This window comes from Scatophagus argus, chromosome 13 (assembly GCF_020382885.2).
Source record: "Scatophagus argus isolate fScaArg1 chromosome 13, fScaArg1.pri, whole genome shotgun sequence".
Lineage (NCBI taxonomy): Eukaryota > Metazoa > Chordata > Actinopteri > Scatophagidae > Scatophagus > Scatophagus argus.
Genome location: NC_058505.1, coordinates 16,098,613 through 16,125,825, shown reverse-complemented (window position 1 = coordinate 16,125,825; position 27,213 = coordinate 16,098,613). Strand labels below are relative to the sequence as shown.

The 27,213-nt window shown below is 38.8% G+C and overlaps 2 protein-coding genes across 3 annotated transcripts; one reads left to right on the top strand and one right to left on the bottom strand.

Moving 5' to 3' along the window:
- The first annotated feature begins 398 nt into the window (after window positions 1-398).
- LOC124069196 (complement factor H-like) lies at window positions 399-17,985 on the top strand. Of its 2 annotated transcripts, none has more exons than XM_046408067.1 (11): window positions 399-551; window positions 632-823; window positions 1,410-1,589; window positions 2,089-2,277; window positions 2,965-3,144; window positions 8,332-8,520; window positions 15,661-15,717; window positions 16,012-16,170; window positions 16,252-16,422; window positions 17,615-17,634; window positions 17,744-17,985. In XM_046408067.1, exons 1-11 carry the CDS (start codon window positions 494-496, stop codon window positions 17,753-17,755), a joined length of 1,407 nt encoding a protein of 468 aa, XP_046264023.1. In that variant the 5' UTR covers window positions 399-493; the 3' UTR covers window positions 17,756-17,985. The 2 variants fall into 2 exon arrangements, with proteins under 2 accessions (XP_046264023.1, XP_046264024.1); XM_046408068.1 differs by lacking the exons at window positions 399-551; window positions 632-823; window positions 1,410-1,589; ... (1 more) ...; window positions 2,965-3,144; window positions 8,332-8,520 and adding exons at window positions 12,182-12,342; window positions 12,431-12,622; window positions 13,063-13,242; ... (1 more) ...; window positions 14,880-14,945; window positions 15,319-15,372.
- A 253-nt stretch (window positions 17,986-18,238) lies between these two features.
- zbtb41 (zinc finger and BTB domain containing 41) lies at window positions 18,239-26,354 on the bottom strand. The gene is made up of 11 exons (XM_046408066.1): window positions 26,200-26,354; window positions 24,399-25,679; window positions 23,621-23,828; window positions 22,776-22,845; window positions 22,377-22,524; window positions 21,948-22,077; window positions 21,722-21,817; window positions 21,519-21,625; window positions 21,266-21,371; window positions 21,034-21,122; window positions 18,239-19,981 (listed from the first exon to the last, which is right to left on the bottom strand). Exons 2-11 carry the CDS (start codon window positions 25,645-25,647, stop codon window positions 19,347-19,349), a joined length of 2,838 nt encoding a protein of 945 aa, XP_046264022.1. The 5' UTR covers window positions 25,648-25,679; window positions 26,200-26,354; the 3' UTR covers window positions 18,239-19,346.
- Between the last annotated feature and the right edge of the window lie 859 nt (window positions 26,355-27,213).

Genomic DNA, 27,213 nt, shown 5'->3' with positions numbered 1-27,213 from the left:
CTTGTACTATTTATATTTAAGAGAAACTGCCACTTCATGTCTGTACTCTGACTTTACTCTGACTCTAATTATAGCTAATTAAATGTCACAGTATCACATAGTTCTGAGAAACCTTCTATGAATTTTAAACTAATTATTACATATTATGTAACAGAAGAAATGATTCATCATTTTAATTTATTTCATTTTAAGTCATTTTTAATTTATTTAGAAGTCAAATTGTTTTTTTAACAGTGTGATTCATATGTATGTATGTAAGATCAATACGCAAAACAAAGTCTTGCTCCCTCTTAGTGTTTGTGGTTGAATTGTATACGATTGCTACATTTTATCTGTTTTATCTGTTTGGATCAGAGCAACAGCATGATGTCAGAGTCACAGTTACAAATTATTTACTCCACATTTCTTAACTTTCAGAGGAAATGCTTTCGGCAATCATTAACTGGCTCTGATTTGGACTCTTTGCTCTGCTTTGATTTTAATTCCTCACAAAATGTGTGCGAGATATCTTGGATTTGTTCTTCTGGTTTGGTTTCCGGGAGTGTTGCATGGTAAGAACATCAAATTCTATCATTTCAGTGTTTCAGAAAAGAATTTCAGAATAGTGCTCACTTGCTTATCACTGTTTCAGCACAAAGTGCAGCACAGTGGTGCAGAGCTCCCAGGCTGAAAGATGGTTATTTTGTCCCTGAGCGTGAAACATATGATCATAACCACTCGCTCACTTATGCCTGCGATCACGGACGTAAACCAGCAGTGGAGGGTTGGTGGGCAACAAGCACATGCCAAAACGGCAAATGGCACCATATACCACAATGCATTGGTGAGTGTTCAATAATATGTTCACTGTATGTTTGTTTGAATGCTGCAGTCCTGTCAAAGTGTTGTCCAGCTTAAACCGTACGCCACCTTTCATGTTTCACATGGTTTTTTGATACCCCTTGGACACCTTTATTATTTATTCAGCATTTAAATACTACAAACATATGAAGTCCTCCAAAAGTCACTGTATGATTTGAGTAAAAACTCGACAGTTAATACATCTGTGAATGATACTGTTCAGTGTAGTTATATCTAAGAGTTTAACAGTTATATCATCAGTCCGTAATAAGAAGCCAAAATGGTGACAAAAATAAACATTTGACTTGTTTGCTTTATTAGATAGAACACAAATTGCTCCAGTATTTAACAAATTAAATATTTTTCTGAAGTCTTTCGTAATATGCACCTCCTGATAAATCACAAATTGTCAGATTTGTATATCTTCTTAGCCAGCTTTGCCTACATTTTTTGAGTGTTAAGATGCGAGGGTAAAGTTAGCTGTGGACTGTCAGTAAATATCTCCTATGGTAAACCATGATAGAAATGTTTTTATTTGTTTGTTGTTATTGTTGTTTTTCCTCCCTCAGAGGAAGAAGCCTGCATTCCACCAGAGATACCCAATGGAAGATACACAGAAAGCTCAAATGGTCGGTATGAGCAAGGACACAAAATTAGGATAACGTGTGACAAAGGATATGAAACCAAGGACCGGGATGCCACAGCTATATGTATGAGTGGAATGTGGTCTTCTGTGCCAGTCTGTGAGCGTAAGTCTGTCACATGTTCTATACTAGTAAGCTGTAAAGCTAACAGTGACCAGAAGATTATCAATATGTGTCCACCACCCCTACTTCAATATAGTTGGCACAATGTGTAAAATGTAAGAAGGCAATCATTTGCAAACAAAACGCTTTTATCAACAGTAGCCTTACAAAGTGTGCCTGATCCCATGTGATAATACTCTTTATACGATGCAGTGCTGAACTTCGCCCAATCCTTGCTTTTGAATGACTAAGCCTTTCAAGGATGCTCTTTCATACCCAGTTATGATCCTATCAGCTGTTACCAACGAACCAGCAAATCATCACAGTCTGTTTTATTTGTGTTTTACACAGCATCCCAGCTTTTTTTCAAATGAGAATTGTATATTGTAATGCTATTGCTGCTCGGTTTTATTTCTCACCACAATATTCAGCAAGCAAGCCAACTAAGTAGTCACTCCAGGTATCTATACACACTGATTACAAATATGCATATTTTTTACAGAAAGTGTCAGTGCATGCAGCGAGCCCCCTAAAATCCCTCACGCCGTCATCATTCATCAGGAGTACCAGGAGCTGTTTGCTGAAGATTCAACAGTGCAGTATGAATGTGAACATGGATATACTGCGAAGGAAGAAGATAAAAAAACCATCTATTGTATAGCTGGAAACTGGAGTGAAGGCCCAACGTGCAGTAAGTGATCAACGTGCTAAGATATGCAGTGATAAATATACTTTTCACTGAACATAAGGACAGCTGACCGTCTACTAAACCTCTCAATAAAGTAACAAAAGTCTGAGCATGACTGTTTATAAAAACAATAAACATTTAAAGAAACATTATCAAAGCTGCAGTCCTGTCAAAGTGTTGTCCAGCTTAAACAGTACGCCACCTTTCATGTTTCACATGGTTTTTTGATACCCCTTGGACACCTTTATTATTTATTCAGCATTTAAATACTACAAACATATGAAGTCCTCCAAAAGTCACTGTATGATTTGAGTAAAAACTCGACAGTTAATACATCTGTGAATGATACTGTTCAGTGTAGTTATATCTAAGAGTTTAACAGTTATATCATCAGTCCGTAATAAGCCAAAATGGTTACAAAAATAAACATTTGACTTGTTTGCTTTATTAGATTTTAATTGCTCCAGTATCTAGCAAATTAAATATTTTTCAGAAGTCTTAAATCACAACTTGTCAGATTTATATATCTTCTTAGCTAGCCAGCCATTGGCAGCTTTGCCTACATTTTTTGAGTGTTAAGATGCGAAGGTAAAGTTAGCTGTGGACTGTCAGTAAATATCTCCTATGGTAAACCATGATAGAAATGTTTTTATTTGTTTGTTGTTGTTGTTGTTGTTTTTCCTCCCTCAGAGAAAGAAGGCTGCATTCCACCAGAGATACCCAATGGAAGATACACAGAAAGCTCAAGTGGTTGGTATGAGGAAGGACACAGAATTGGGATAACGTGTGACAAAGGATATGAAACCAAGGACCGGGATGCCACAGCTATATGTATGAGTGGAATGTGGTCTTCTGTGCCAGTCTGTGAGCGTAAGTCTGTCACATGTTCTATACTAGTAAGCTGTAAAGCTAACAGTGACCAGAAGATTATCAATATGTGTCCACTGTCAATTTGGATTTGCATGCTGAAAGCGTCTGCTTGTTATAACAAAATTTTGGAAGGTATTTTTTAAAAAACCAAAAAAAAAAATCAGCAGAGCAAAAGCTTAAGGAATTGATTAAACTGTGTCTCTATCTAATGTAACATGCACAGTCACCCTAACCACCATACAAAATTTATCTTCCAAATGCAAGGGGTATTGTCAGTACCTGCCGTGTGCACGCTCCTCACACTCCATCACATCATTTCATAATCATTAATTGGAAGTTAAATGCAGTTTCCAATTTTCCAAAATCTTTAAAAGGTGATAGTATGAAACCATTCAGACAGGATCTTCTTCTCACCTTCTCTTCTCAAATGGGAGATACAGGAGACCTTTACTCACAATAACAAGTAAATCACATCACATATATCAAACCTGTGTATGCTTATGCATTTACCTGGTGGAAATGTATTGGTGAAATCTGTCTTCCCTTGCTAACTAGTTGGTGTAAAACAAAGAGTAAATTTCTAAAGTGATCTGTATAATTTCAGTACAGCCTTACTAAATGGTTTGGGGACTACTTGGGTCCAGTCTGGCACCTGGTCTTCAGTTCATGGTAGTGGCTTGTATATCCTTTCCAACGGTTACAACTGGCAGTGTTTGCTGGTGAGAAGACAGTCAGGGATCATGTGCTCATCACAGCACTTGTGAATCCTACTGATTAGGGCGGCAGAGAAATTTAGGTAGAGAAATTTACAAGCTGATCGCACTGAGTTCACTTTATTACAGGAGGTTGTACTGTTGCTGTGATCACTATTTCACTGACATGCTGACAACGTTGAATAACCTCTTTCTTTATTTCAGTCGTCTACTATGGCGTCATTCCAAACGGTGTTCCTGTGCAAGTGACTTCAATGTTTTTGAAATACCAATGCAAAGACTTTTACTCACAAATCAGTTCAGATGCCGTACTGTGTCAATGCGATGGCAACTGGTCACGACTACCCATCTGCAGAAGCATAAACAAGTCAATAGCGCTGTTTGTTTTACCAAGAGTCTATCAGAGGTCTTACCCACAATTATTCATTTGTTTTTCTTTTCTGTGGATTTGTTTGTAGCTGCCAACTGTGTCGTGGATCCTGCTCAGCCTGTTGGATCTAATGTTCTGGTGTCTAAAATTGAATATCTAACAGAAGGACAGGAGAAGTATTTTCCATGTATATGGACTTGGGATCCTCATGAGAGTCTTGTTCAGTGTACTAATGGAAGACTAACTGTATCACCATGTAAGTATATAAGTAAGTTCTTTACATTTTAAATTGCCACGTTGCTTCAGCTTCAACCTTTTTATTGTCACCAAACTGCTAACTCTCCAGGATTCGCTACAGGATACAAGAATCACTTTGTAAAAACTGATGATGTTATTACAACTTTGGTTCAGCAAAAGAGACTGAATGCCTGTGCTTATGATTGATCCAATGGGTTTGGCCGAGCTCAAGACACTCATGCCAGTGAACTAGACTTCAGTAACAGAAGTCTGTGTGAACTGACCCACATACTGATATATTCACTGCTGTTATTCTTTTTAGGTTGCCGACCACGTGAACGTCAACGGGTAACTATTTTTCTTTGATGTACTTTTCAAAGAATTAAAGTGTTTTTCACTTGTTTTGTGTATTTAATGCCTGGTAATACTTTCTTTCATTATGCACTTTTACAGTAATTAATCAATTACTAATATTATTTTTGTTGTCACAGGGTGCTTGCTCATAAAATGCTCAAAAAGGACCTACTGCTGGACTGACGACAAAGGCCATGTTTTGAAATATCTCATTCACAAAACAACTTGGACATAATTTCTCACATCAGCATTTGCCTTTTTTCCCAGCCCAGTTATTGTTTTTTCCATATTGATGGATGGACTGATTGTTATTTGATAGTCAGCTTGTATCTTCATGATTGAAAGTCTGAAGTTAATAACATACTTTGAATTCATGATTAACATTGTACGGCCTACCACAGTCTAAATAAAATGTTCATCAAAAATCTCAACAGAGACCTTTGCGTTATTTTGCGTTATTTTGTAAACAGACTGTTTACAACAGTCCTTCCACTAAACATGGACATAAAGCTGTAAGTCTTCCCATTCTGATACACACGAGACAGCATCATTATAAAGTATGACACAAACACAATTCAGGGAGCTTGTGGCTGCCCAGCCAAAAGAAGGTGCAATTCATGATTGTTCACTAATGGACACATAAGTGTGCTGATTCTCTTCTCTAATCGCCACCACTCAATAGGAAAACATCTCTGGATCAACAAGACCAGGAGTCTACAGCCGCCCTAATGGTTCTGACTTGTGTATTTAGACACAGCAGCATGTTGGACTAAATGCTAACATCAGCATGCTAGCATGACTTTAAACAGGCATAATGTCGACCACGTCAACTATCTTAGTTTGACCTGTTAGCATGCTGACGTGATATTTAGCATTAAATACAGAGCACGTGTAAGGCTGATGACAACGCTACCAGTTTTGCAGGTTTTTGGCTGCAGCACAAATTAATGGCACACCTTGCACAAAGTTAAAAGAATTCATCCTGAGGGGAACATGAATGTGTGAACTAAATTACTGAACCAAATGACCAGTCAGCATTTTGTTCCAGGATTTCATGCAACCTAAAACAGATTTGTTGTCTTCAAGTGTCACTTGTAACTGTGTGGCTCATTATGAATGTCATAGTGCAGTGAAAATGTGATAAACACTGGACTTAAAAAATATCAATTTAGCTCAAAATAATAGACATAATTCCCCATTTGCAACAGAACTTTATTTGACTGCTTTAAGATTCCCCCCACACATATTTTACAACATATAACCATTCTGAATTATCATTTGGATTTGATCTGCATTTTGTACTGTTCAGTGAACTAGTTAAAAATGATCAAAGTGACATCTCCTCCTTCCTCTTCATGAGGAATCTGTAACTCTTACTGGATCAAGTTGAAGCTAAAGACTTCTCATAAAATGAGTATGGCAATGTTCTTGTTAATAATTTTGGTTTTGTCAAGACAGTTGTTTATAAGAGAGCAAATTGTCACTGAATTCACGGTCACACCAGGAACAGGTGGAGGTAAGTCGCTCATAATGCACACGAGATGATGAGTCACTGGACGTGTTTAGTTTTTTATAAAATAAACTTTCAGTGACTTCACCAAAGTTATTTGCTCTGAACACTTTTAATCTTATGGCATCACAAGCTGTCATTTTAGAGATCATCAGATTTCGTACATGTTCATCCAACTGTCCACCCACTAAACTGAAAAGAATCTGTTGGTTTCTCACTGGAAATTATTCACAGGGATCATATGTGTCCATAAAGTGATAACTTAACTTCTGTTTCCCCAAAAAATATGCTTTTCACTTGTTGTCAAATTAATTCCTTCACCATCTTCACTACATATATTATAAATGTCAAGATTGACATGGATGTACACTTGACTGATTTGCGAATACAAATCGCTGAAAGGCAGTAATTCTACTTTTAAATTAGAATATCTCACATGACGGCAGAATATCCATGTAGATCTGAGTGTACTGAAGGTGTGTGGTGTTCTCAGAAGTAACTGAGGGCCAAATAGTGTTTGTCGATATTATGTGAAAGCAGAGGTGAACCAGGCTGGATAAATAACTGAATCAGGGCCAGTAAGACTGGTCTCTGATCGCTCCAGTCCAGGAAATCATTTTGAAATTTGGACTCTACATAATCTAACTGATTTTCGTAGATAGAGTTTGAGAGTAAATGATCTGTTGGTGGTCTGAAAGTTCTACTTTAGAGACAAATCAATCATGGTCACAGACCTCGTCCAAATGAATGAGCTAATGTGGAATTAACACAATAAATACAAGAAGCCATATATAACACATAAATGAACAAAATCATGTTCATTAGGAACCTCATTTAATCAAGATGTGTTTACAAATGTGACTGATCTGAATTTGGAGCCATCCAAATATTTTGTGCGTGTGTGTGTGTGTGTGTCCACGCACATGTGCTCTCTATTTGCCCATCTTCCTCTTGGCTCCCAGATGCCAGAGTGTTTACTCCACAAACTTTTGGGCTGAAGGCCTTCAACAATTATTAACTGGTTCTGATGTGGAGCAGGTTCTCAGTTCTACGTTACTGTGTGATGATTTCACTCTTGAAAGGATGTGCTCCAGATATCTTGGATTTGTTCTTCTCATTTTGTTTCCTGGGATGCTACACGGTAAGAATATTGGATACTTTAACTTACAACCACCTGCTTTGTTCACAACATAAAAAAGTCACCCTGAAGTCACTGTTGCTCCCGATTGTATTGCAGCACAACAGTCCTGTAGTGCTCCCACACTGCATGGTGGTTTCTTTGCCCCACAGCAAGAGACTTATTCTGATGGAACAAAGCTGACCTATTCCTGTGATACCGGACGTAAACCCGCAGTAAAGGGTTGGTGGGTACAAAGCACGTGTCAAAATGGCAAATGGTCTCATGAACCACAGTGCATCGGTAAGTGTACCCTAAACGCATCTCCAGTTCTTCCTTTTCTGCATACGTTTGCTCCATCGCTTTGAGAATGACGATGTCAGTCTGTTGGTCAGTCCATTGGTACAGACTGAAATATTCAACATATGATTTGTTGCCATGGAAACTGGTGCAGACAGTCATATTCCTCTCCCTTTAACAGCAAGTCTTTCAAGATACTAAACAATTTCTGATAATGTTTATGCAAATTTTAGAAATATAACTTACCTTAAATAGTTTAAAAATATCAGCAAATACTGACAAACTGCTTTTGGTCTCTCAGAGGAACAAGCCTGCATTCCACCAGAGATACCCAATGGAAGATACACAGAAAGCTCAAATGGTTGGTATGAGGAAGGACACAAAATTAGGATAACGTGTGACAAAGGATATGAAACCAAGGACCGGGATTTCACAGCTATATGTATGAGTGGAATGTGGTCTTCTGTGCCAATCTGTGAGCGTAAGTCTTTCAGATGTTCTCACAGTGACCAGAAGACTATCAGTGTCATTGAAACGTCTTTATCTCTTGATGACAAATATTTATTTGCTTATTTTTATTATACAGGAAGTATCAGTGCATGCAGCGAGCCCCCTAAAATACCTGATGCTGTCGTCATTCATCAGGAGTACCAGGAGCTGTTTGCTGAAGATTCAACAGTGCAGTATGAATGTAAAGATGGATATACTGCGACGGAAGAAGATAAAAAAACCATCTATTGCATATCTGGAAACTGGAGTGAAGGCCCAACGTGCAGTAAGTGGACAATGCGCTGTGATATGAGTGATAAAAATACTCTTTATTAAATGTAAAATAGACAAAGCTTCCCCTGAACATGGACTGTCCGTCCATCTAAGCATGACTGACCTGTCAAACTTTGGATTTCTCCACTCCAACAGTGTGCATGGAGCTGTATTCAGAGAGATATTCTGTATGAAAAGAGTTCGAAAGTGTCTGTTTTTATCCAGGTTTCAGTGCCAAAAATGCAGAGAAAATGAAAATCTTTATCTGCTCTCATCAAATATTTGCATGTACAGATTACTAGAGATGGAAAAATTGTCATTATATCTGTTGTTTTGGGGGTTAGTAACAGGAAAAAATTTCAGACATATTTATGGTCTTTGGTCTTAGTAAAAATGTTGCATTTAGACAGACTAAATCGTCAAACATCCATAGAGTTTCCACATTATTGTTATTGCTGTCATCTGCTTATTCTTATCAGGTTACAGCTGAATAAGGAGCCTACTTAACATTGACTGGAAATGAACAGCAATCAGTCAAGCAAAGGGAACCTTTCAAATGTGATAGAAAAATGTATCAAACAACCTTCCAGGGTGATACTAACTGCTGTGTCCACTGTGTCTTACAGGATCTTCTGGCAGCTCTGGATCCAGTGGGAGAGACACTGACTCTCAAATCACTGCAAGTAAATAAGTTAATCATGTTTCCTTTTACATCACATATGCCAGATAATATCTCTGCTAATTCAGAACATGTTTACAGTATAATTTGGGGGAAAATGTAGTGAACATGTCATTCAAAGCTGAATATAGACATGGCTCTAAATCAATAACCTTCTCCAGGGACTGATTGGATCCATCAATGAGGCAGCTGGTAAAAGGCTGAAAAATTTTAAGTTGATTAATTCTGCACTTGAAATATTTGTTTCCATAAACCTTTCAATGTTTTCTATTTCAGTCAGCAGATGTGGAGCACCTCCCATAGTTCTTAATAGTGATGTGGAAACTTATCCAATGTATTTGAACTACAAATGCGGTGTTTTTTACACACGAGTGGGTCCAGAGAAAGTGGTGTGCTACAATGATGGCACATGGTCACAAGTACCCACCTGCAAAGGTATAAACAAGTCAATTGTAAAGGTGTGTCAAAGAGGTTGGCTGGAACAGTTAGCACATTTTTTGTTGTTCCTTCTGACAGATGCCTTCTGTTCTGTGAACACTGAGGAATATCCTGCGTTAAAGCCTGATGGAGTTACATTTGTGAGAGACGGTGAGACAGTGAGACTGGAATGTGCGAGACAAGACCACTGGTGGACGGATCATTATTCTGTGGGCCGGTGCGCTAATGGAAGAATGACTCTTTCTCACTGTAAGTATCCAAATGAATCCAAACCAAACCAATAAAGGGGGCAGCCTGTGGGCAGAATGTGAACTGTTAACAACCTCAATCGGAACGCTCCTCAAGAATGTAGTTAAAGTGCATTTCAGATAGTTATTTGATCCATGCAGATTCACACATCTGAGACATAGATTGACTGCAATGATCATTTGAATTTACATTTAAAGGAATTGTCTGTGATGTCTCCAAGATAATGCTTCTGTCTCTATTTTGATTTTTTGTTTGGTCAACTGTTAACTGTTTACTGACTTTACACATACCTTTTGATTAGAATTATTTACCAGTAAATCGGTCCAGCAAATGTGTGATGGTTTAAGCAGGGTAAAGAATAAGAAAGGCTCAAAAGACAGAACATTAGGTTCATCAGCCCTCACCTCCACATTCAGTCAATAAGCTGTGCCATGTAGTCACTTTTGTTCTTCTACCTGACTGTTTCAGGTTGTAGCTGGATTCAGCTAAAGGCGGTGAGTGTTACTCCTGGATGTGGTCTTCAAAGAAACACATAGTGATGTTCTTCTGAAGTGTCTCAAATGAAGCACTTCTACAACTTATTTCATTGTTATTTATTTTATTGTATTATTGTAATGTGTAATGTTGTGTTTCCTAGAATACCTGTTAAGGCTGCGTCACAAAGGGTAACCTGCAACTGCCTCTGGAGTCCACCCATCATCAACTGGAAAATTTAGAAATAAAGTTTATGAATGTGCTGACAAAGTTGGTTTTGGATTTCTTAAATGTCCACTTTTGGCTTTTCATTTTGATCTATGAAGGGAATAATAATTGAATAAATATTACATACTACTAGGAATTCACTGCTTTTTCCCTAAACACATATGCTAACCAAAATATGAATGAACAGTTTTTCACAGTTTGATGTCAAAAACAATGTAAGAGTTTTTTATTCACAAATGAGACTTATTTCTCTAACATTTGAAGCACAAATTCACCGATGATGTGCATTTTCGGTCACAGATACATCAAAGATGGGGGTGGGGGGCACATGGATCACAACCAATATCAGCATCTGGTGTCCACTATCAGGTTGTTGATAGTAACTGTCAGTTGTTGCTGCATATTGACGGGAACTGGAACATACTGTTGTACACGTTGATCCAGAGCCTCCCACACATGAATACTGTTTCAGCTTCCAGTAATTGTGCACAGATCCTTGCAACAGGGGGTCGTGCTTTATAATGCTGCAATGTGAGGTGGTGGCTGCAGATGAATGAGCCTCAGGATGTTGTTACAGTATCTCTGTGCATTAAAACTGCCATCACCACATTTAACCAGTTTAACCATTTAACCAGGCTTATGCCTGCTTTGGAATCAGGGCTGTATTATAATTTCAGTTTAAGTGATAATACATTGCCTTTCCAAAACATTAAAGTACGTCCAGCCCAAGGATCAACAGCAGGAGCTCTAACTGGGCAGAAATCTACTTTATAATAAGTTTAATACAAAAGGCTTCTTTCACAGCAGATACTTTGACTTGTGATGAAGGCATTTGTCACTAATAACATTAATAATGGCTGTGTTGTATTCAAATGTCTCAGTGAGCCATGACATTGTGTTAGTGAGCCAGCAAGCACAATACCAGCTGAATGTAATTAAGCCAGCATTCATTGTATTAGTTACAAATGTGATTTTTCCCACCATGATGTGTCAACACCTTTTAAGACTGATAGCTGGAACTCAAAAACAAAATGTGTGACCACAAGGTGAATAAATATCTCCTGACTAAGAGTTAACATGGGTGATGATGCCATCTTTATTTTCTTTATTTTACAATTAAATGTATCTTTACAGAACTTCACTTCTGGTTCTAAAGACTGCCCTGTGTCTTCACTGTGCTTGTTTCATAATACTGACCTCTGGTCACAGCAGTCTGTGCAATCAGTTGAAATCTGGACCTTAAACAATTTTATAGATTTTTGTAGTAAACACAGTGAAAGAAATCAAACAAGTCATTCTGGGCTTTTATTAAACAAATTAACGAGAGCAGTGTTTTCTAGAATTTTTTTTAACTATTCTTAGATAAGCTCATTGTGTACACGGTAGTCTGTACTAATATGTCAAAAAATATTATATTTGAAGTCAAAATTTTACAACAATTATAGCAACACATTGATCTGTGTATCTTGTTTACATTTGCAAATCTTATTTGAACAAGATATTTTTGTAACATGTGACTGATCTGGTTAGTGCAGGACGTTTGTGTGTTGGCTTCCGAGCAACAGCATGATGACAGTAACTCAGTGTAATGTTTACTATTTCTTAACTTCTTAGCTCTTTGGGGAAATGTCATTGACAATTATTAACTAGTCTGGATTTGAACTGGTCTTTTAGCTCTGCTTTGTCGTGTTAATTTAATTCTTGACAAAATGTGTGTGAGATATCTTGGATTTGTTCTCCTGGTTTGGTGTCCAGGAGTGCTGTATGGTAAGCACATTAAATTCTGTCACTTAGAAGCAATGTCATTTATTAAATATATGTTTAATATGCACTTTTGTTTAACATTTTATTTCAGTACAAAGTGCAGAACAGTCTTGTACTGCTCCTGACCTGAAAGGAGGTTATGTTGTCCCTGAAAAAGTAATTTATTTGCATGGAACACAGCTCACTTATGCCTGTGATAATGGACTGAAGCCGGCAGTGGAGGGATGGTGGGTTACAAGCACATGTCAGAATGGGAAATGGTCTCCCAAACCACAATGTGTCGGTAGGTGTTCTGTAGACATCTGTACTGTGTTGTCTGAAGATCCTTTGAAACTGTTAAATCCAAAGTGGTCATGAAGTTGTGTGTGCTGCTCAGGATTGATGCTGTCATTTATCACAATACATGATGAACTGAAAGTCAGCAGCTCCAATGAAAAGACAAAAATAAGATCAGATTACTCCAGAAACTCCATAAACAGACAACATAAAAATGGAATTTCACATATCTGCATGATGATACTGCTCATTTTAGATGCAACATTGTGTCAAATGGAATACAAATAAATTTGTAATAGAATGGATTTATTGTGAAGCTGTATGGTTTAATGCCTTTAGACATCTAAAGACATTAAACCATATACTCTTAAACTGAACTGTTCACAACTTGAAATCTGTTATTAGGAATCAAGTCACGAAAATGTTGCTGTGTTCTTATTTCTTTAGTCGAATCAGCCTGCCTTCCTCCAACTATCCCCAATGCAAACTACATTGAAAACCAAAATGGATGGTATGAGAACGAACACACACTAAGGATAACATGTGAAAAAGGATATGTCCACAAAAACAATGATGCGACAGCCAAATGTATAAGTGGAACATGGTCCTCGGTGCCAGTCTGTGAGAGTAAGTCTGTCAGTGTGTTCCCCACATTAACTGTGAAACAAGCCAGAAAATAGCAATATCAGTGTCTACAGCTTAAACTCATGTCACTCACTACAACAATCAAATAGTGATCCATTAGGACACCTTCTACTGTTCTTATTCATGATTTAATTTCTTATTTACAGAAAGTAACGATACATGCAGCGAGCCCCCTAAAATCCTTCACGCTGTCGTCATTCATCAGGAGTACCAGGAGCTGTTTGCTGAAGATTCAACAGTGCAGTATGAATGTGAACATGGATATACTGCGAAGGAAGAAGATAAAAAAACCATCTATTGCATAGCTGGAAACTGGAGTGAAGGCCCAACGTGCAGTAAGTGAACAATGTACTGAGATATGTAATAATGTATATATGAACTGGCATTAAATTTACTAACAAATATTTTTGTATCATCAGCGAATCACGTGACTCTCAACAGAGCACTGTCAGGGAAGTTTTGTTCTTGTGTGTAATCTTGAGATCTACCAAACATGCTGTATATCCTTTCTCATGAAGCATTTGCAAAGCCAGTTTCTCTTTTAAATCTGGCCTGTTCACTCGTTAACAGTTTTTTTCATTTCCTTTGTAAAAGGCAGTGAATGTGAAAAGGAGTGTGAGTAATGTCAAGAATAAATATTGTACTTATATTCATCATGTGGATCGCAGAGCCACTTTGACATCACTGATTGTTTTGTGGACTGCTGTTGTGAGGAATTGAGTTTGCTGTTACCATAGATACAGAAACAGATACCTCATAGGCCAACAGATTTTACATCAACATCACCATCATGTTGGAAAGGTCAAGACCAGCCTGTCAACAAACACTGTCACACTGACATTCATATTTTACAACAGATTTCGGTGACTTGTTTTTATACTCAAGGTTTTATGATCTAGGTGGAAATACAATGAAAAAAATTGTCTCAGTTACTCAGAATCTCAGTAGTCAGGCTGTAATCACAGCTAGGTGCTCAAGAGAGGAGTGTATAGCAACATCAGGCTTACGTGAACTGAAGTGTATATGTGGTGGAAAACATTTCTTTGTCATAAGGATCTGTGGAAACACACATTTATCAAGCACAGATTTGACTTATTTTATTTGGTTTCCAGATACAGTACTTTGATTTTTATAAACTTTTTTATGACCTGGATCCCAAAAGCAAGGCTAAAAGAATGGGGACATAGACAGAAGAAGCCATTTCTACAATGTAAAAACTTAACTGAGCAAAATAAGTCAAATTTATGTTACGTAAGTTTCTAATTCCTTATGGCAATAGGTTATTTCCCACCATGTAAATAATTCAGTCAGTGGATTACAACAAAGGGACAAACAAATGAATGTTAATGTTGCTCTGTGTTTGTGCAGGATGTGTACATACAAGTTCCCCATACGCATTTTCTAAAGCAATAAGATGACAGTGTTGTGTTAATAGTTTGTTGCGCTACCCTCGTGTTGTCCAAACAAATGAACTGATACTGGCTTAACGAATGACAGCGAAGCAGACAGATAATCTATTAGATTTTTACCCAGACACAGAGGAATGAATTTTTATCAAATAAAAAAATGATTCATATGGTATGGATGTGTAATGTGTGTGTGCTTTTTTTTTCTTACAGGTCCTGGACAGGGTGGTTCTACAGTAGGAGGACACACTACATCTGCTGGCATTGGGACAAGAGGAGGTTGTTTACTGAGCTGCATAACATATAAATTAGCAAATCCATGAATCTAATATTTCTTTATCATATGTATATACTAGGGCTGGGACTACGTTAACACGTTAACGCGTCACGGCCAGGCAAGTCAATGTGTTAACGCAATAATTAATCAACGCCGACAATTATTGTTTTTTATTTTATCGCGCAATAAGACATTTTTTTAGTGAGCAAGTGAGCAACGGTTAGATAGCTAGTGGGCAACGGACTTTAAAAACAATTTTCATAATAAAAACAACTGCACGATAAAATAATTGTCAGAGTTGTTTAATTATCACCTTAACACAGTACCAGCCCTAGTATATGCTGTTAATCTAATGCCTTTATTGATTCCCCTCAGGCACAGGAACTGGAGTAGGTACTGGACATGGTGTATCCACAGTGGAAGGAACAGGTGGGTCCCACACTACAGCTCCTGGTACTGGGACACAATCTACAGCTGGAGGTCGATTATTGGGTTGTATTAGATATAAAATAGTAAATCCATGTGTCTAATCTTTGGAGGTAGGATTTAATTTGTATCTATAATGTGAATGAAAAACATAACATTTCAAATGTCACTGTTGCTTCCTCAAGCAAACACAACTTTTTTTATTTTCAAGGTTTTGAAAGCATGATAGAAAAAATGCATCAAACAACCTTCCAGGGTGATACTAACTGCTGTGTCCACTGTGTCTTACAGGATCTTCTGGCAGCTCTGGATCCATTGGGAGAGACACTGACCCTCAAATCACCACAAGTAAATAAGTTAATCGTGTTTCCTTTTACATCACATATGCCAGATAATATCTCTGCTAATTCAGAACATGTTTACAGTATAACATGGGGGGGGGAGATGTAGTGAACATGTCATTCAAAGGTGAATATAGACATGGCTCTAAATCAATAACCTTCTCCAGGGACTGATTGGGTCCATCAATGAGGCAGCTGGTAAAAGGCTGAGGAAATCAAAATGTGGTGGGAAATTTTAAGTTGATTAATTCTGCACTTGAAATATTTGTTTCCATAAACCTTTCAATGTTTTCTATTTCAGTCAGCAGATGTGGAACACCTCCCATAGTTCTTAATAGCATTGTGGAAACTTATCCAATGTATTTGAAATACAAATGCGGTGTTTTTTACACACGAGTGGGTCCAGAGAAAGTGGTGTGCTACAATGATGGCACATGGTCACAAGTACCCACCTGCAAAGGTATAAACAAGTCAATTTTAAAGGTGTGTCAAAGAGGTTGGCTGGAACAGTTAACACATTTTTTGTTGTTCCTTCTGACAGATGCCTTCTGTTCTGTGAACACTGAGGAATATCCTGCGTTAAAGCCTGATGGAGTCAAATTTGTGAGAGACGGTGAGACAGTGAGACTGGAATGTGTGAGACAAGACCACTGGTGGACGGATCATTATTCTGTGGGCCGGTGCACTAATGGAAGAATGACTCTTTCTCACTGTAAGTATCCAAATGAATCTTCATGGGACAGACCAAACCAATAAAGGGGGCAGTTGTAGAAGGAGGTGTGCAGACAGTATCTGCAAAAAAAAAAAAATCCTAATTGTCATTGTTTTCAGCTCAATATGGTCACTGGTCAAAATGGTCAAATAAAGTTACTGTTGCCTCTGTTACTGATAAAAAATAGGAATAGTTTCACATTTTGGGAAAATGATTATTTGCCCTCTTACCGAGAGTTAGATGAGGACACTGCCACCACCTTCATGTCTCTATAGCAAGATTCAAGATTCAAGAGTCTTTATTGTCATTATGCAAGCATAACGAAATTTTGTGCAGATTCTCAGCTTAAAAACACACTTATAAATAGTCAGCAGAAAATTAAAATTGCACACTTAAGAAAAAATCTAAAAATCTAAAATACAAAATACAAAATGAGGTAGATAAAGTGCACTTAGTGCCAGTCTATGTTATGCTGTGTGTGTGTATGCAGATAGACGGGGGAGGGTGTATGTGTGAAGTCTTGTATGAGGGTGGGACGTGAGTGTGTCACTGTATGGGGGTTATTGCTTTAACAGCTCTGGGGAAGAAGCTGTCCCTGAGTCTGTTGGTGCTGGTTTTAATGTTCCTGTACCGCTTTCCTGATGGAAGTGGTACAAACAGTTTGTTGCCCGGGTGGGTGGGGTCTGTGGCAATGCGTCTTGCCTTCTTCTGGACTCGGGCAGTGTATGAAGGTACAGCCAGCAGCTGTTTAGTGTAACAGCTTAGCAAAAGACTGGAAAAGGGGAAACATCTAGCTTAGCTGTGACACGTTATAGTCATATATATAGGGGTGCATATCTGGGCTATTTTCTGGGAGTTTATTTCTGTTTCTTGGCAATCTCACAGTGATGACATGGCTCCTCAGTAGTGTGTTAATTTGTGAACTTTAGGGATTCTGACAGGTGATTTTTAGATATCAGGCTTTTCCTTTGAAAAAACTCCACAGATACTATTGTTGGACCATGAATAAAAATCCCCTCAGAATTAACACAACAGAACAAGAGATATCGTCTTTTTTTATTCCACTTCCAACAGCTACCTACATTACCCACAATTCAAGCCAACCAACAACAGTTCGATCAGTGATTTAATAGTTGTGACATCACTTGAGGCTCCACATATTTACTGCTGTCCCTCAATATGTTGCTTTCAGGTCGTAGCTGGTTACAGTTGGTGAGTAAACGCACGTACTGTTGTTATCTTCTATCTTAATTATTATTATTATTAAAATATACTCTCATTGTCTATTATTTGTAAAACCTCCATGACCTCTATCTTGTAGAAATTCTGCTAAGGCTGAAGATAGCCTGTTGCTGCCTTTCAATTTGCTATTTGCCCACCACCAGCTGAAAACAAATGCCAGCCTGGAAACTTCTGAGAGACAACAAAGCCGTGATCATGTTGTCACACACACAAATTGTTTCTGACCTTTCATATGAATTTATGAATGCCTACATAATCCAAGAGTAAACTGTTTGTCTACATCTCCAAAGCAGAATAAAGTCTTTTACTGGAATTTCAAAACCAAACTTTGTAGGTTTGTATCCGCAGATGTTTGAAGTTTTTGTAAATCACCCCCTAAGAACCAATCCAGCCGTCCATCAATCAATTCATCCATTATCCACACACACTTCCTGTTCACGCTCTCCTTGAAGGGATACATCCCAATCAGTCCATTGGTCTGTCACAGAGCTACTAACTCGCAAACATCAGCGTTTTCAAATCGAATTTTATTGATCGCTTCAGAATGTGACAAAGTCTGAAATATAACTGTCTGACAATTAATTCTCAACAAATATCCGCCATATGACTAAAATTTATCAACAAAACCATTCCAGGATGCAACAAGTAGTTTACCATGTGATGTCATTATTGTTCCACCTGGTTTTCCCATTTCTACACCACAAGCATTTTATTTCCCAATGAACAAAAGGTTATTTCATTTTTCAATCACAGTTTACTTGATTCAACTGTAACACTTTAATGAGGTTGTTGCACACATACAAACTGTAGATTGACTTCTAATATTTCAGTCACTGTGCTTGTATGTACTGAATGAGTAGTCACAAACACACAACGCTGTTAAGTGACCTGTTGTACTGGCAACACACAAGTACAATGTGTGTTAAGGCTACACTTAAACGTTACTCAGTATAACAAAGTTACCTTGTTCTTTGTATCATCAATTAAACTATGGATATTTATTTATTTGCTAAACCAATTAACTGTTTAATCAAGAATGTTTTAAATGTTAACTGTTATGAGAACCAAGCAAATGATAAAATAAGTCACTTTGGTAAATGTTTAAAATACAACTTATTCTGTCAGCAAATACTCCAACCATTAGTTGTAACCAGAGACTCATGTTGATGTTCACAGTGGCAACCAATTTCTGAAAAGTGCTTTAATAATGTTACAAAGAAAATACACAAATCAACAGCCTGTGCAACACATACTGTATATCAAGAACCAACAGCTGCTTGTGGAGAATAGAAACTGGTTTGATAACATTTAAAGTTTGTATTCATCTCATTTTACTGTCATCAGACCTGTAATTTTCAGTTTTAGTAGATTTAAGGTGATATATGGTTTTGCTTAAGTTACAACAGAAAATAAAGATTTAAATCCACACAAATACATGTAATTTGATAACAATGACATCTGAATGTCTTATGAGATCGGGCTGAATACCAAAAAAGTTATCCTGTGCTGTACTAGAGCCAAAGTTCAGTGTAGTTTTTGCCTTGAGTTGAATCATTTTGCATGAAGGACAATAAAAGCCTCTGTCATGGTGCGTATTGAATACTGTAACTTCTATTCTTCGTATTAAATGACTCTTTAAGTTGATGGACTGTGTCCTACAGGACCAGCTTTCATCAGGAAAATCAGTGCGTGTGATCAGAATTAGAGATGTTCTGGACAGAGGAAGCTGAATCCAGTCCCAGCAGCGTGCCCAGGTAGGACTGCTCTCGGGGGTCCAGCATCTGATCTGGCCTCACAGGGTGGACGATGTTGGTGGGCTGGGGGGTGAGCGTGTACTTCTCTAAGAACGCTAGGTCTGTAGCAGCCTGGTAGCCAGAGTTCTGCTGCTGTCCTTGAGCCTGCATGCTCACAACGCTGTGAGACTGGGAGGAAAGAGATGAGGCGCGGTGAGCGTTCAAGTCGCTTTGAGCTCCTGCTGCCAACTGGACGGGAACTAAAGTGACGGGCACGCAGACATTTGTAGGAGGACTGTTGTTCTGGAGGACTGACTTAGGTTCAGCACGGTAAGCCTTAGAGGGTTCCTCAAAAGGAATGGAGACTATCTTGTCCTCACTGAGTGTGCTGAGGGGCTGCTCAGTAAACCGGATGCTGTGCACATGGTCAACATGGTACTTGAGTTTGTCTTTTCTTTTAAAGGTGGCACTGCAGTGGGGGCAGTTGAAAGGACGAGCATCCGAGTGAATCACCATGTGCTTTGTCAGGGTCTTCTTGATACGAAATGTCTGGTTGCACTCGGGACATCTGTGGGGTTTCTCACCTGTAAGATGAACAGAGAGAACATCAGTGTGAGAGTGTCAAAAAAGCATTTTTAGACAGCCATTTCTATTGCATCCTAGTTTTTAAAAATATAACCGATGAACAATGTCCCCAAACAACTCTCCAATTACAGTTCAGAATAACTTAAGTCTCTGTGTATGTGTACAGTAAGATTCTCCAACAACAGCACTACACAATATTTATTTAAAGTGTGATATCTTTTGTTTCATCTTTTCAAACCAAAAATTCATGAGTAAAAGGAATTAATTCAGTTGTGCGTTTAAGTGTTCTTGAGTTAGCAGGGAATGTTAACATCCACTTTGTGGGCACAAAGATCAGTTTACAATTAACCACTGTGCTACTCTGTATTGGTTTGGGGAAATTTATACTCCAACAACCACAGTCAAACTTAGTTAGTAGTTACCGGTACACAGTGCTATGTTATGCTTATCCAGATATTTGCACAGTAAGCATCGAAAACATGTAAGTTTTACATTAGAACAAAGAACATTTTAGTTGCAACTCTATAGCGCTATCCTGCAGTACAGTGCACTGCTTATTTACCACGTCCTCATCGTGATCTGGTAGGAATGCTGATATTTTGCCCAAGACAAGAAGCTTTAGCCTCAGTATTTTCACACACTATTGTGGCCATCATGACACTTTTACAGGACATTAGCTGGAGATGAAGTTTTCAGTGCACTTAAGCATGAGCATCACCTTACTCTAGCTAGCCGCAGTTTGTAAAAACCGCTTGTGACAGTCTACAATTCTACAGTTATCAGTTACAAATAAAAACCCTGCTGCTGTTTATTTCTGTGCGTAAGACCCTTTGTTTCACACATTACTACAAAAATTTTGAGTGGTAAAGCTGCTCCTGCCGTCAGTGTAAGCTGCATATGCAGCGCGACAAGTGTAGCAACAGTAACTAGGGTGGGGCAGGACTTAATGAACAGTCAACTGATAAAACCTCATGCAGTATATAAATACACCTTTTCTGTTCTCATATATGTTTTCAAGCAAACATATCCATTGTCTTCTTTGTTTCCTTACCAGAGTGGGTCCTGAAGTGCATTTCTAGGCTGGACTTTCCTTTAAATTCTTTCTTGCAAACCTCACACTGATGCACAGCAGTTTTATACCTGTGAACATATTCCTCATTAGCAGAGATGTAAACCAAGAACACGTGTGAAACTTGGAAGTCACAACTAAAGGAAAATATTTGCGCTTTTATACCACTACTGAAAAGACTGTAAGTGTGACTGTGATTTTTATGATAGCATACTTCTGCCAGACTTTCTCTCCCAAATGAATGCTCTTGTAGTGGACTGTCAGATGATCATGACGCCTGAAGCACTTGCCACATTCTTCACACTGGTGTGCTTTCTCACCTGTAATAAACATGAGCTCATTTTAAAGGAAACACTGACTAGAGGCAGTGAATGGTTACTGAATGAAGTCTCAGTGAATGAGAAAGAGCAGACAGTGCCAAAGAAGGTCACAGAAAAACACAAGAATCCCACTTCTGTACACTGTACCAGAGTGTATTTTCTGATGTTTGGTCAGATGGTCATGGCGTATGAAGGTTTTCCCACATTCATCACACTCATAGCGCTTGTCGTCATGGTGGACTCTGAGGTGGAGCCTGTCCGAGGAACAGTTTCATTATACATTACAGATAACTCCATTAATGATCCAGTATCCCGCACCAGAAGCACTGTGTCAAACCCACGGGACTCACCTGTAGGAGCTGCCATGACGGAAGCTTTGACCACAGATACTACAGAGGTGAGGTTTCTCCCCACTGTGGATCCTCAAGTGCTCTTTCAGTGTTGTCCTATGAGAAGAGGAACAATCTCAATACAGCAGCACAGACTTAGACATATGTTTTTGCAGCTCAGCGTGTCCAAATAAGAGTTGTAGAAATAAGGAAAATGTTGGGAAAGTTTAGGGACATATAGACATACCTTTCCCTTACGGATTTCCCACAAACAAAGCAGGTCCACTTTCTTTTGCCTCCATGTGTACATTCAATGTGCCTCTTTCTGTTACCTGTGTCATTAAACTGTCGACCACAAATCTCACAGGGAAAAGGCCCTGGAAATGAGAAAGAGTACAAATGCTTTCAACTAATGCACTGATTGCTACAGAAACATGGTTCCAGACTAGTGTAACTCATTAATAGATGTCATTGTTATAAAGTGGCATCATGTTTATGCTCTACTGCCAGCTTTACTATTCAAAGCTGGCATTCATTCAGGTTGTAAAGATGCAAAAATGTCACATCTCTTATCTGAATTGTCTCCATTTAAATATTTAATTGTTAAAACGTTTTTTCATTAGCAGGAGTACAAGTTTGAGAGCTTAAGAATGTATTTTCACTGTACATTTCTCACCTAAGTGGTACTTTTCTTGGTGCTTCAGCCTAGCAAACCTGGACTTGAAGTATTCGTCACAGAAGGAGCATTTAAAAGGCCGGTCTTGGGTGTGCAGTATCATGTGCTCCTGCAGATGAGGTCTGCGGGTGAAGGTCTTCAGACAAATCTGGTTCAGAGGGTTCAAAGGTTGCAGATTATTAAAATCTAAATAAACTGCCTAGAGACTGGGTGTACCATTATTATGTGTTAAAATGCATTTATTCATCATCTAACCTCTATGTAAACACATATTTGAACACTCCAGGTATATTCATGTGACTGTGTTCTTTTAAAAAAAATCAGTGGTGTGTACTCAAGATCAGCTTGCACCATCAGGCAAAACATGAACAGCATACTATGACTGAAACCAATTCTTACAGCACATTTCCAGCCTTCACTCTTCCTCTTCCTCTTGGTGAGAAACTCTTGAATGTGGTCTGGATGAAACCTGGCAGGACAGTGAAGATATATGACAACATCAGATAGTATCACCCATCATCATCAAGATTTAGTGGAGTGTTAGCTCTGCAAAATCAACAAATACAGTCCAAATGAGCACTTGTTTTTTCTGTAATTTTCACCAGACTAGATGTTCTACAAATCGTCCCTTTTACTGACCACTACCATCATTTTCATACCCATACAACAGCCATCAACACGCTAACATGATAAGATACCAGCCGTTAAAGCCATTCTAAAACCATGACTATGACATTCTCATAGGACTCGCTGTACTCTGTATTAGTTTAGCATGCTAAACAAAGATGATAAACATGGTAAATATTATCCCTGCTAAAAACTCCATGTTAATGTTGTCACTGTGAGAATGTCATCACCATTTACCCTAAAGGACCCTCTATGAATTCTTGTCGCAAGTTTCCAGCAACGTAGACACACAAGTTTGATTTCATTCTTTTGCAATGCACAACTGTCATTAAAACATGTCAGCATCAACAAAGAAAAAATGATCTTTTCGGAGACACGTGATTCCGATGGATCAGACAATTTGAAACCAGTTCTCTACTCCCATCCCTAATCAAAACAGCAGATGGTAACTGTAGACTGATTTACAAGTAAAAAACATAGAAAATGTAAGCTGAGTTCAGTTCAGATGGTCTCTGTCTGAGAATATAAAATTGCATTGTATATTCATGGCCAACTTAATAACCAGCGAAAAATAAATAGGAAAGAACACTGGGGCGACTGGATGTTGTATGTCTCACCTTCTGACATGTTTGGCCAAGGTTTTCTTGCTGGCATGCAGTTTGCTACAGAAGGGGCACTTGTGTTCCTTCTTATGGAAAGGGGCATCGCTGGTGTGTTTCTTCTTATGAACAGTCAGGTTAGATTTGGTGGAGTAGCGCTGGTGACAGATGTCACACTGGAATGGTTTCTCTCCTGTGTGCACTCTGGTGTGACTTTCATACTTCCCTAAAATTGCAGGAAATGATGTATCAATTAATGTATTCTCTCAGTAACACATTAGTAATCACATTAGACACCATGATGACTACTGAATTTTACACTTAGGTTGAAGGAAACATGTTGTGTTTCTAAATATGACAAAACAGCAGGAGAACGTCCAGTCTTCCAACACAAGCACAGGCCACAGCTTTGAGTGTTTCTGGCACTGATGACAGGTGAAACAGTAGAGGGAAATTTGCTATTTTAATGATTAGTTCTTCTGCCTCTAACAAGCCAAAGGAAGACCAGCTACAAAACAGAAAGAATGCAGTTCTCATAGTTAATGGTCATTTATAAAGTAAAAATGCCTGATTTGTATTTGTTCCAGTTTCTCAAATGTGTCAATTTGCTTTTGATTTGCTGTTTTTCTTTTCTATTTAATATCAGTGTAATAATTAAAACCAGATACTTAATAAGAGATGATTGTGCTGTTCAACATCACAGTCCGCTCTACTAGAAAAAACACTAATACTGCTACTACAAGAGATAACACAAACAATAGCACTAATCATCTAAACCTTACTCTATGGTTCCCACCTGCACGGTCAAAGGTCTTGTCACATTTGGGGCACTTGAGAGTCTTCTTGCTGGAGGTTTGTATGATGACAGGAGCCAGACCCTCAGGGTACACTGGACTCTGGGTAGAGCTTCCTGCTGCTGGCACATGCAGCGCCACCTCTTGAGCAGCCTGTTGTTCTGCCCTTTCTACATCTGAACTCTGCTGACCTACACCCTTGTCCATTGTGCAAATCTGAACAGGTTCCCTACGGTCAACTGCATCCTCATTCACGTCTCCTTCCCCTTCCTCCTCCTCCTCATCCACTATGTCTTCCCTTTGATCCAGTTTAGATGTCTTGTTCATGTCCAGTCTGGGCACTTGGTTTTCCACAACTACCTTTCCTGTGTTTTCCACTCTTTCTTCACCTTGCTCTATTGGTGATACAGCGCTTTGGTTTTCTTCAGAAATGTTAATAGTGTACTCCACGTCGTCTTTCTGATACTTGGTGGGTGTTCTCCTCCGGCGAGATGATCTCCGTGTGGTAGCAGTACTCTGAGCCGCCACCTTCTCTTTCTCAGTTGAGGTTTCCTGCTGTACATCAGAGTCACTCTGAACCAAGTGGATTTGCAAGGAGTTTTCAGTGCTACACTGGTGACTGCAGATAGTGTGCTGAAAATCAGGTGGGCTTTGGGTGTCTGTGTCAACTGCTGGTGAGTCACTGGAGGTCATTTCTACCTCAGGAGACCCTCTTATCTGTTCCTGTGCCTGGATCATGCTCACTGGGTTGTTGTCCCCTTCTTCACACAGCAGCTTTAGTATATCCATCATGTCCAGGAAGCGGGCAGCTTCAGTTAGAGCCGGGAGGTCCATCTCTGAGACAACACACTCAGAGGTGTACAAAAAGCAAAGCAGGTGCTGGAAAACAGAGTCCTCCACATGGTCCAGAGTCACTTGTGCTGTAGCAGGGTTCTTGGACAGCTCAGCGTGGAAGTAGCTGCTCCCATGGGCCAAGACCACCTTGTGGGCACTGTACAGCTTCCCACCCACAGACACTGACACATCACAGAACTTCTGTCGTGCCCGGTCCTCATTCAAGAACTTGAGGAGGTTGTGACTGTGCTGCGACATAGCCAGGTGCCTGACTTGTGAGGGTGACTCTGGGACAGTTCCAGAATTTGATGGGGCATTGGAGCCCAGAACATTGCTCAGCTGTACAGCACATTCATTGCTGGCACTGACCTGCCTGCTGCGTTTGGGACGCAGGGGATTGCAAGACTTTTTCTTCATTGGTGTATATGTTGGGCTACCACGAATTACTCCTGAATACCAAAGGAATAGAAACAGTGCTGAGAATGAACCTGCATCAGCGCTAACTCTATCAAGCTATGTGTTCTGATTCAGATTTGATATTCAAGAGGCTAGACAAATGGCTTAGGATGTAAACATATCTGACTTAAGAAGGCAACAATGGTTATTGATTTTGTGTTATTATTTTGAATATTGTGGCGAAAAGTTATACTAAATGTGAACATTATGCATGAAAAGATACACAATTACGGCTTATCTGAGGTATGAGAACCAACAGCTGTCATGAACACTGCGCTCAATAGACAATATAGGCCTGGCGGAAATGTGCAATAAAGCTAGTATCCGTACTGTTATCCCGAATGATTAACAAGAAATACAGTCGTATTTGCAAATTCGCTCTCCACCTCAAGGACCCCTAACATGTTATCATTTGACGGGCAGGCCCCCCTCCGAGGAGAGTGTTGACAAACGACCTTTACTGCTACCCTAGAACGGGTAACGATTATATGGGAACGTTTAAAAAAATCTTACCTTGGAGAAACGGGTCAGGTGTACAAAGCACCGTACATAGCAGCGAACATAACTACCAACTAATGTGGAAAATAAACTGAGGAGAAATAATTTCCTGAATATCTGCAACGCCCCACCTTCCCACCCTACCAGAAATGTCGCACACCGTAATAAACCTTTCGCTCATTGGCTGTTCCAGCTATTGTCCTCTGAAGCTCTTGTTCATAGGCGTAAACATAATAACAGGAAACGAAATATTGCGAAGAATGCAAGCATTAATTCATCTGATAGTTTAGTTTGTATATAAATTAATAATTCAAACACGAATCAATCGAGGGGAGTGTGTTGTCCAACACTAGGTTCACTAGAGGGATTCACGAAATGAGGGTATTATGGGTAATGTAGTCTGAAAGCCAAAAGAATACTTTCATCCACTGCTAGTGACCAGTTAAATTTCTCAGGCTTTCACAGCAGTAAAAGCACATTCAATCAAGTCTTGCACTTGAGTACAATTGGGGTCCTTGAGTATTTTAATTATGTGTGACTTATTACCATTACTAGATATCAGAATAAGCTTTATTGGTCAAATACACCAGGAATTTGACACTAGTAGCTCCCAGTGTATGTACACAGAATGAAACAACAACGCTGAACAAAGATAACTTTGAATGACCATGTACATGCAAATAAATGGAAAATGTAAATGTAAATGATCGACAAAATACAGTGCGTATATACAAGTCAGGTGTTCTGCAGATTGTAAACAAATACTGCATAGGAACAAATATTAAATGAAAAAGTAATATATTCATTTATATACATAAAGTGAGTGGTTATGTACAGTATGTGAGTAAACATGTCTTCATACAGTAAGCACAGCATGCAGGATTTCTATGGATGATGTTAAAGACCTTTTGTTAGGAGGCACTCTTGAATCAGATTGTTTCTGACACCATGTGGATGATTTAACTGTTCATTAGAGCAATGGCCTGTAGAAAGAATTTGCTCCTGTGTCTTGTTTTTTGGCTCTGTAGC